Genomic DNA, 11,585 nt, shown 5'->3' with positions numbered 1-11,585 from the left:
AAGGGAGGATTCTCTGTCAGGTCTCTCTTAAAGGGAGGATTCTCTGTCAGGTCTCTCTTAAAGGGAGGATTCTCTGTCAGGTCTCTCTTAAAGGGAGGATTCTCTGTCAGGTCTCTCTTAAAGGGAGGATTCTCTGCCAGGTCTCTCTTAAAGGGAGGATTCTCTGTCAGGTCTCCCTTAAAGGGAGGATTCTCTGTCAGGTCTCCCTTAAAGGGAGGATCCTCTGTCAGGTCTCTCTTAAAGGGAGGATTATCTGTCAGGTCTCTCTTAAAGGGAGGATTCTCTGTCAGGTCTCTCTTAAAGGGAGGATTCTCTGCCAGGTCTCTCTTAAAGGGAGGATTCTCTGTCAGGTCTCTCTTAAAGGGAGGATTCTCTGCCAGGTCTCCCTTAAAGGGAGGATTCTCTGTCAGGTCTCCCTTAAAGGGATGATTATCTGTCAGGTCTCTCTTAAAGGGAGGATTCTCTGCCAGGTCTCTCTTAAAGGGAGGATTCTCTGTCAAGTCTCTCTTAAAGGGAGGATTCTCTGTCAGGTCTCTCTTAAAGGGAGGATTCTCTGTCAGGTCTCTCTAAAGGGATGATTCTCTGTCAGGTCTCCCTTAAAGGGAGGATCCTCTGTCAGGTCTCTCTTAAAGGGAGGATTCTCTGTCAGGTCTCTCTTAAAGGGAGGATCCTCTGTCAGGTAAGAGACCCTTCTCAGGTTGGCAGATAACATTTACCTTTGTAACTATCTTACAGCCTACCATTTACAAACTGCCTACGGTATTCAAATGGCAGTGAAAACATGAACAACTTCTATTCAGACAAGTAATGATAGGAGTGATGTCACTTACAAAGAAGATGAGGTTGAAGAGGAACAGGAAGTACTTGGTTGCTGTGATACATCCCTTCCCCATGGTTACGCTTCTGCAACAGAGAAGAAGATGTTGAGAGAGAGAGAGGTACTTCCTGTTAGTTACTATTTGCCCATCATTACAACACTTTTTATAGACATAATATGACATTTGAAATGTATTTATTCTTTTGGAACGTCTGAGTTTAATGCTTACTTTCCTTTTTTTTGTTTTGTTTATTTCACTTTTGTTTAGTATCTATTTGACTTGCTTTGGCAATGTTAACATGACAATAAAGCCCCTTAAATTGAGAGAGAGAGAAGCAGCATCAACATAGTGCCTTATCAACAGACATACAGTACCCTGTATCACCTTATATCACGTGTCCCTGTGTTCATGTGTCCCTGTTCCAAAAGTAAAGTTTCACTGTCCACTTTTAGAAAACAATATCCATTTATTAGTGTCCTCTGTGTGCCTGTGGGTCTCTGTTAGCCACCCTACCTGTAGGATTGCTTTGAACACACTTGGTCAGAGTATGTGAGTTTATGTGTGAGAGAGAGAGTGAGAGAGTGAGAGACAGAGAGGGTGTGAGAGAGAGAGACAGAGAGAGAGAGACAGAGAGAGAGTGAGAGTGAGAGACAGAGAGAGAGAGACAGAGAGAGAGAGACAGACAGAGAGAGAGAGACAGACAGAGAGACAGAGAGAGAGAGACAGAGAGAGGCCTGTAAGAGGTTTCCCAGCAGGCCTCTGGGAATAAGTGGTTGTAATACAATAAGTGGTTGTAAGAAGATGGTTGTAACAACAACATATTAGCACTGGTTTAGATGTACTTCTCCTGACCAACCAGAGGAACACCCTTCCTGAGACAGACTTGAACAAGGACCACCTGAAAGACTAAAACTGACAATCAACAGGACAGAGCAGATCGTTGTCATCACATTTGGTGATGGGAGCTATACGAAAGCGTTTACTACCGTCACCATAGCAACCCCGTAACCAGGATCAACTGTTTAAATTACCATGGTTACGAGCTACTCCAAGTACACTGGAAGAAGCTAAACATTCTGAGAAATGTTCAACAAACAGCAGACGCCACACAGTATATCTCTCTCTCTCTCTCTCTCTCTCTCTCTCTCTCTCACTCACGGTGTCCTATTAAGAGACTGTGTGACTGTGAAACTGTGTTTCCATAGAGAAACACCTGTATGCTCAACATAGTACTGTGGTTAACAGCTCTCCGCCCCCTGGGGCCTAACAGTCTCTATGGAACTGGAAGCAGGCTCGATTTCACTTCCTGCTGCTGCTGCAATAAATAACAAATATTCAAAACAGTCAACAAGTCTACAGGAATGGAATGTCGCATTCAAATATAGGGCTCATATTTTAATAGGGTTCCATAAGGGCCCTGGTCTAAAGTAGTGCACTATATAGGGAATAGGGTTCCATAAGGGGCCTGGTCTAAAGTAGTGCACTATATAGGGAATAGGATTCTATAGGGCCCTGGTCTAAAGTAGTGCACTATATAGGGAATAGGGTTCTATAGGGCCCTGGCCTAAAGTAGTGCACTATATAGGGAATAGGGTTCTATAGGGCTCTGGACTAAAGTAGTGCACTATATAGGGAATAGGGTTCTATAGGGTTCTGGTCTAAGGTAGTGCACTATATAGGGAATAGGGTTCTATAGGGTTCTGGTCTAAAGTAGTGCACTATATAGGGAATAGGGTTCTATAAGGGCCCTGGTCTAAAGTAGTGCACTATATAGGGAATAGGGTTCTATAAGGGCCCTGGTCTAAAGTAGTGCACTATATAGGGAATAGGATTCTATAGGGCCCTGGTCTAAAGTAGTGCACTATATAGGGAATAGGGTTCTATAGGGCCCTGGTCTAAAGTAGTGCACTATATAGGGAATAGGGTTCTATAGGGCCCTGATCTAATGTAGTGCACTATATAGGGAATAGGGTTCTATAGGGCTCTGGACTAAAGTAGTGCACTATATAGGGAATAGGGTTCTATAGGGCCCTGGTCTAAGGTAGTGCACTATATAGGGAATAGGGTTCCATAAGGGCCCTGGTCTAAAGTAGTACACTATATAGGGAATAGGGTTCTACAGGGCTCTGGTCTAAAGTAGTGCACTATATAGGGAATAGGGTTCTATAAGGGCCCTGGTCTAAAGTAGTGCACTATATAGGGAATAGGGTTCTATAGGGTTCTGGTCTAAGGTAGTGCACTATATAGGGAATAGGGTTCTATAGGGTTCTGGTCTAAAGTAGTGCACTATATAGGGAATAGGGTTCTATAAGGGCCCTGGTCTAAGGTAGTGCACTATATAGGGAATAGGGTTCCATAAGGGCCCTGGTCTAAGGTAGTGCACGATAATAGGGAATAGGGTTCTATAAGGGCCCTGGTCTAAAGTAGTGCACTATATAGGGAATAGGGTTCTATAAGGGCCCTGGTCTAAAGTAGTGCACTATATAGGGAATAGGGTTCCATAAGGGCCCTGGTCTAAGGTAGTGCACTATAATAGGGAATAGGGTTCTATAAGGGCCCTGGTCTAAAGTAGTGCACTATATAGGGAATAGGGTACAATAGGGCTCTGGTCTAAAGTAGTGCACTATATAGGGAATAGTGTTCCATTTGGGACATATCCTGGAAGTAGGCTAGGTTAATTCTAGGTTAATTCCAGTTTAAGTCTAGCTTAATTCTAGGTTAATTCTCAGTGTCTCCTCCTCCAACACACACCAAAAGAAAACATTCTGCATCACCAGTCCTTTTCCTGACACCACTGAATATAGCCTAGGCCTGGCTATAAGCAGCCATGGTGGTTATTTGAAGAGCCTGAACCTATCATTTGAGGAGAAAAAAAACACAAAAAAACAAGCTTCATGTTTCAGATGACAAGCTGCCACCACAGGATACTCCCAGTCAGACTAGTCTACCACCACAGGATAATCCCAGTCAGACTAGTCTACCACCACAGGATAATCCCAGTCAGACTAGCCTATCACCACAGGATAATCCCAGTCAGACTAGTCTACCACCACAGGATAATCCCAGTCAGACTAGCCTATCACCACAGGATAATCCCAGTCAGACTAGCCTATCACCACAGGATAATCCCAGTCAGACTAGTCTACCACCACAGGATAATCCCAGTCAGACTAGTCTACCACCACAGGATACTCCCAGTCAGACTAGTCTACCACCACAGGATACTCCCAGTCAGACTAGTCTACCACCACAGGATAATCCCAGTCAGACTAGTCTACCACCACAGGATAATCCCAGTCAGACTAGCCTATCACCACAGGATAATCCCAGTCAGACTAGTCTACCACCACAGGGTACCTCCAGTCAGACTAGCCTACCACCACAGGATACTCCCAGTCAGACTAGTCTACCACCACAGGATAATCCCAGTCAGACTAGTCTACCACCACAGGATAATCCCAGTCAGACTAGTCTACCACCACAGGATAATCCCAGTCAGACTAGTCTACCACCACAGGATAATCCCAGTCAGACTAGTCTACCACCACAGGATAATCCCAGTCAGACTAGTCTACCACCACAGGATAATCCCAGTCAGACTAGTCTACCACCACAGGATACTCCCAGTCAGACTAGCCTACCACCACAGGATAATCCCAGTCAGACTAGTCTACCACCACAGGGTACCTCCAGTCAGACTAGCCTACCACCACAGGATACTCCCAGTCAGACTAGTCTACCACCACAGGATAATCCAAGTCAGACTAGTCTACCACCACAGGATACTCCCAGTCAGACTAGTCTACCACCACAGGATACTCCCAGTCAGACTAGTCTACCACCACAGGATAATCCAAGTCAGACTAGTCTACCACCACAGGATACTCCCAGTCAGACTAGTCTACCACCACAGGATACTCCCAGTCAGACTAGTCTACCACCACAGGGTACCTCCAGTCAGACTAGCCTACCACCACAGGATAATCCCAGTCAGACTAGTCTACCACCACAGGATAATCCAAGTCAGACTAGTCTACCACCACAGGATACTCCCAGTCAGACTAGTCTACCACCACAGGATACTCCCAGTCAGACTAGTCTACCACCACAGGATACTCCCAGTTAGACTAGTCTACCACCACAGGATAATCCCAGTCAGACTAGCCTACCACCACAGGATAATCCCAGTCAGACTAGTCTACCACCACAGGATACTCCCAGTCAGACTAGTCTACCACCACAGGATACTCCCAGTCAGACTAGCCTAACACCACAGGATAATCCCAGTCAGACTAGTCTACCACCACAGGATACTCCCAGTCAGACTAGTCTACCACCACAGGATACTCCCAGTCAGACTAGCCTACCACCACAGACTAGCCTACATATCAATCCAAACAGACATAAAACCCAATTGGTATGAAGGAGGTAAAGGCCAAAGCTTTGATCTAGTGAGCTATTGATACTACATCAAGTATCTAGGTGGGCGTCAGGTAGCCTAGTGCTTTGAGCGTTGGGCCAGTAACCGAAAGGTTGCTAGATCGAATCCCCGAGCTAACTGCCTAGTTCTGCCCCCTGAACAAGGCAGATTAATCCACCGTTCCTAGGCCGTCATTGTAAAATAAGGATTTGTTCTTAACTGACTTGCCTAGTTAAATAAAGGTTAAATAAAGGTTAAATAGAAAATCTACTAGTATCTGTCAAAACCAGAAAACGTCCGGACCTACACTACCATCAGCAGCTGAGTACAACTGGTCACAGCACATTGGTGAAGGAGTAGGCTAGACCTACAGATGACTTCCTCTTCAAACCTGATCGACGTAAAGATAGTCTGCTACAATCAATGGATTGTCAAAGCGTGGCTGAACTGTTAATCCAGACAGGGTAAAGACCAGCACAGATCAGTCAACTGTAAGATCAGGTAAGATTGACTCTGACTTTTAGGTCTACTCTCTGTGGCTTTCAGTAGGAAAAAAGAGAAACGTTATGATTTATTTACCTGTTGAATGGAGATCCAAAACAAAAATGGCGCTGCTTTCCTGAACTTTGACCCAAACTGGCTTTGTATTATAAGTAGCCTAATATTTAGCCGTGATTCTTACCTCAAAGAGGACGAGCGAGTATGTGAAGATGATCATCACAAAGACACTTCAACATACTACTGAGAAAATACTTAAGTAAATGTGATATTTCATTTTTTTTTATTTATAATAAATGTGCAGAAATTACTAAAAACTTGTTTTTGCTTTGTCATTATGGGGCATTGTGATGTCATTATGCTGTATTGTGATGTCATTATGGGGTATTGTGATGTCATTATGGGGTATTGTGTGTAGATTGATGAGGGGGGGGGGGACAATGTAATCAATTTTAGAATAAGGCTGCAACGTAACAAAATGTGGAAAAAGTCAAGAGGTCTGAATACTTTCTGAATTCTCTGTATACCTAGGCTAAATATAAGCCTTCCACAACCATTATTTTATCAAAATAGTTTAATAATCACTGATCTGGCTTTCAAGTCTGTCTATAAAAATGCTCTTTTTTGTTACAAATTTAACTATACTGAACCAAAATATAAACGCAACATGTAAAGTGTTGGTCACATGTTTCATGAGCTGAAATAAAAGATCCCAGAAATGTTCCATACGTACAAAAAGCTTATATCTTTCAAATTTGGTGCACAAATTTGTTTACATCCTTGTTAGTCAGCATTTCTCCTTTGCCAAGATAATCCACCCACCTGACAGGTGTGGCATATCAAGAATCTGATTAAACAGCATGATCATTACACAGGTGCACCTTGTGCTGGGGGACAATAAAAGGCCACTAAAATGTGCAGTTTTGTCACACAAGACAATACCACAGATGTCTCAAGTTTTGAGGGAGTGTGCACTTGGCATGCTGACTGCAGGAATGTCCACCAAAGCTGTTGCCAGAGAATGTAATGTTCATTTCTCTACCATAAGCCGCCTCCAACATTGTTTTAGAGAATTTGTCAGTACTTCCAACCTGCCTCACAACCGCAGACCACGTGTAACCAGCCCAGGATCTCCGCATCTGGCTTCTTCACCTGCGGGTTTATCTGAGACCAGCCACCCAAACAGCTGATGAAATTGAGGAGTATTTCTGTCTGTAATAAAAAACCTTTTCTGGGGAAAAACGAATTTTGATTGGCTGGGACTAGCTCCCCAGTGGGTGGGACTAGCTCCCCAGTGGGTGGGACTAGCTCCCCAGTGCGTGGGACTAGCTCCCCAGTGGGTGGGACTAGCTCCCCAGTGGGTGGGACTAGCTCCCCAGTGTGTGGGACTAGCTCCCCAGTGGGTGGGACTAGCTCCCCAGTGTGTGGGACTAGCTCCCCAGTGTGTGGGACTAGCTCCCCAGTGTGTGGGACTAGCTCCCCAGTGTGTGGGACTAGCTCCCCAGTGGGTGGGACTAGCTCCCCAGTGTGTGGGACTAGCTCCCCAGTGGGTGGGACTAGCTCCCCAGTGTGTGGGACTAGCTCCCCAGTGGGTGGGACTAGCTCCCCAGTGTGTGGGACTAGCTCCCCAGTGTGTGGGACTAGCTCCCCAGTGTGTGGGACTAGCTCCCCAGTGTGTGGGACTAGCTCCCCAGTGGGTGGGCCTATGGTTGTGCTCCTGCCCAGTCACGTGAAATCCATGGATTAGGGCCTAATTTCTTTATTTCAACTGACTGATTTCATTAGATGAATTGTAACTCAGTAAAATCATTGAAATTGTTTGCGTGCCGCGTATATATTTTTGTTCAGTATATAGTTAGCATCTTATTGATGAATTTGATGTCCGAAAAAACTTGCATAAACACAGTGAATATAATGTAGGCCTTACTGTTAGGGTAAACCACTTCATGTCACAATCCCCCCCAACACTTTCCCTGGTTGCCACTACTCTTGCTCAATTAAAAATGTATCAACACATTTTTTAAATCACCCCCCCCCCCCCCAAAAAAAAATATTTTGAGGTAGCGTGGCGTTTTACCCCCCAAGTAACCTACAATTGACCGGTGTTACATTCAGCCCCACTCTCCCCTTATGTACTCTGATAAAAACTTTTAAATGGTGCAGTTCATATTTAGGAGTTGAGGGGGGGGGGAAAACAAGTAGGAACGGAAAGATCCCCCTCGTTTTCCCCACGAATACAAGAATTGTTGTGTATCGACTACTTGTCAGAATGCATGTCTTCCTCCTTATGGCACTCGTAATGTCAATGCGCCTCGAGAGGAATATTTATCACAGGCAAATAGTTCAACTATTTTACGGTGTGGACAGATTTTTCTATTCAAAACTCGTTTTGTTTGCAGAGGAAAAGTACATGTGAACTGTTCTAGCATCTTCAAAGTGTGCCTCGGCAGAAATATTGTTTCATGTTCCATATTTGTTTAGCATGGCGGAAATGATTTTGCCGTGGCACCATGCCACAGCTTAAATGACTGCAGCGGAAACACTGGTATGACACTGAAGACAGAACCAGAACTGAAGCCATAGAAGGTAGTACTCCCAATTCCCTACAGCGACATATCAAATCACCTTGTTGAACAAAACAGCCATCATAAAGCAATCATCTAGACCTATGAGTCACGTTAGGCGTGCATCTGTTGATTGTAAGAACACTCAGTGACTGAATTACTCAAACAAGCCTGAAACCATTAGTCAAAGTTATTTTACAGAAAACGAAATGAACAAGAGACTTTCAGCGTGCTTATTGGGAAGGGCACTCAACATGCTCGGCACTGACACAAACGACTGATGATTGGCTGAAAGTAATTGATAGTAATACGATTGTGAGAGCTTTCGATGTCATTGATCGTAACCTATCGCTGAAAAAACGTAGGTGTTATGGCTTTCCATCCTCTGCCTTATCATGGATTGATAGTTACCTATCTAATAGAAAGCAGAGGGGTTTCGTTAATGGAAGCCTCTCTCATGCAAGTTCAGATGAGTGTGGTGTACCGCAGGGCAGCCGGCTAGGACCATTATTGTTTTCTGTTTTTACTAATGACCTTCCACTGACCTGGAATAAAGCCTGTGTGTTTATGTACGCTGACGACTCAACAGCATAGACGTTGGCTGCAACAGTAAAATAACTAACAGTTTTAGAATGGGTAAGTAACAATAGGTTTAACATAGAGCTCCAGACAGTTCTAGAATGGGTAACTAACAATAGGTTTAACATAGAGCTCCAGTCAGTTCTAGAATGGGTAACTAACAATAGGTTTAACATAGAGCTCCGGTCAGTTCTAGAATGGGTAACTAACAATAGGTTTAACATAGAGCTCCAGTCAGTTCTAGAATGGGTAACTAACAATAGGTTTAACATAGAGCTCCAGTCAGTTCTAGAATGGGTAACTAACAATAGGTTTAACATAGAGCTCCAGTCAGTTCTAGAATGGGTAACTAACAATAGGTTTAACATAGAGCTCCAGTCAGTTCTAGAATGGGTAACTAGCAATAGGTTTAACATAGAGCTCCAGTCAGTTTTAGAATGGGTAACTAACAATAGGCTGGTGCTAAATATCTCAACAACGAAAAGTATAATTTTTTGGGCCAAATCACTCGCTCAACGCTAAACCTCATTTAGATCTAGTATTGAATAATGTGTCTATTCAGCAAGTTGCGGAGACTAAACTGCTGGGTGTAAGCCTAGATATCAATCTGTCATGGTCAAAACATATAGACTCAGTGGTTGTTAAAATGGGAAGAGGTCTGTCCACGACAGGACGTTACTCTGCCTTCTTGACATCTCAAGTCGACCATGCCATGGTGCCAACCATTTAAAGTTCATATTTAGAGAGTGGTTAGGCTACATTTCTCTATCCCTAGCCCTAAGCTTTATAAGAAACCAAGTGGCGGGGCTGTTTTTTGAATTACGGGGTGGGCCTTTAAGCCTAATATACAGTAGGCCTACTGTCCCAAACAAGAAAAGAGAAATGTTAGTTCTGTTCGTGACCATCACTGAGGGTGGAAACTCACAATTTAGCCTAGATTTAGCCTGGGCTGTCTGGTTTGTATCCCTAAGAGAATAAGCTACAGCCAGCAACAGGGTACGGCAAAGCAAAGCACAGATCCTTATTTGAAAAACATAAAAGTAGTGAATGGTAGTGTGTGTGCAACTATGCACTCAGAAAACAAGTAAGGTCCTCTCGAAGCTGCCATATGTCACCACACAGAGACCAAGGGGTCGTATTTATATTACAGCATGGCTCCTTTTGCATTGGCCTGGTTTCCCTCTTTAAAAAAGGTTTGGCATGGGGGGGGGGGGGGTCAGTTTCACACTGTGAAGCTTGTAGTAAGCTAGAGGGGGCACACCAACAAACAAACAAACACACACACAACGTGGGGGCAATCCGATAGATGAAATCAGTGTGTGTTTTGTTTCTCAATGGGGATACAGGGGTGCTACCCAGGATTACGACGGTGGTGTGTGTGTGTGTGTGTGTGTGTGTGTGTGTGTGTGTGTGTGTGTGTGTGTGTGTGTGTGTGTGTGTGTGTGTGTGTGTGTGTGTGTGTGTGTGTGTGTGTGTGTGTGTGTCAATAACGCTGTGGCAATAAATGAACAGCTACCCGCTCAGCCTCAGCCCTGCTGTAAACCAAGACCACAGGAGCTCTGATGCCAAACTCTCTCACGCACACACACGCACACACACACACACACACTTAACATCGCTTCAGAGGGTGGCCTATAGAACAAACACACACCGATCTGACCTATATACACATCTGTGACTGAGTCTATTACCCTGGCAGGGTATACAACCCCCCGGGGTTAAAATCTCTTAATACCATGATAGTCCCCAGCTCTTAACAGCAACAACTGTTGGCTCACAGGGAAAAGTGGAGGAGACATGGACACAGAATCCCTTTTTACACTTGAGGATTATTGCGCCAAGCCTCCCAGTACAGTCATGGAACAGGATGAGTCCGTCTACCATCCACTTCACAAAGCAAGATTGAGATCATAACCATTGAGCAAAGGACCTAAAACATCACTCTTTTTAAAGTGTCAGTGATGGATTAATAATTCAGATAGCTACTATACAAATACGTTTAGTATAATCAAGCAATAATGCCCCTAGCCAGAACAGCCCCTAGACTCCATTTTACTGAGCAAATTCGCCCTAAAATTACCGGGTTATCTTTTTACAGTAACTCAAATATAATCTAACTAAAGCTAAACAAAGTCCATTAGCTAGATAAAATAACTTTAGCTTACTTTATACCTAGCTTGTTATCAGGGCAAAAGTTATAGAAGTTCTATTTAGAAAGCGAATACAACGGGGTCATAAAAAAAAGCAAGGAAACGTAGCTCACCTCGTCTAATAATATTAGCTAAACATCTGACAATCGCACAAATAAACAAATACTTACTTTTTGGTGTAAAATGTGGAGTTAACGGTTAGCTGTAGCGGACCTCCGTCTTCTCGATTGTCCCGTTGTGTGTGTGTGACTGACTGTGTGACTGAACGGGATGTGTGTGGGTGAGAGAGAGAGAGACGTGTGTGGGATGGAAAAGCGTGTTGGACCGCCACCGTGCGGTAGACATGGGTAACTTCCTTAATAAATCCCTTTACTGCTCGAAAAAAAAATCGTATTATTATAGGCCTACGCAACACAAATGTTTTTCTCTGCAAATAAATAATTATTGCAATTAACATAATAATTTAAATGTTTCCATTTTATGTTGTTCTTACTGTCCTATAAATAAAACTATAAGGTTATTTTGTGTAGGTGAGGGCCTTTAAAAATGTAGAAAT

The 11,585-nt window shown here is 43.8% G+C and overlaps 1 protein-coding gene across 1 annotated transcript in view; it reads right to left on the bottom strand.

Annotated features, from left to right (window-relative positions):
• LOC120065995 (CD82 antigen-like) overlaps positions 1 to 11,279 on the bottom strand; it is a gene marked incomplete at its 3' end in the record, with an annotated part of 41,987 nt that extends 30,708 nt beyond the window's left edge. Inside the window, exons 1-2 of the mRNA XM_039017035.1 lie at positions 11,200 to 11,279; positions 831 to 903 (exon numbers count right to left, since the gene is read on the bottom strand). Of these exons, the coding sequence (XP_038872963.1) occupies positions 831 to 893 (63 nt within the window). The remainder of the gene's footprint in view (positions 1 to 830; positions 904 to 11,199) is intronic.
• Positions 11,280 to 11,585: the final 306 nt, after the last annotated feature.

This window comes from Salvelinus namaycush, chromosome 21 (assembly GCF_016432855.1).
Source record: "Salvelinus namaycush isolate Seneca chromosome 21, SaNama_1.0, whole genome shotgun sequence".
Taxonomy (NCBI): Eukaryota; Metazoa; Chordata; class Actinopteri; order Salmoniformes; family Salmonidae; genus Salvelinus; species Salvelinus namaycush.
Note: the sequence above shows the minus strand (reverse complement) of the source record. Positions and strands in the feature narration are given on the sequence as shown.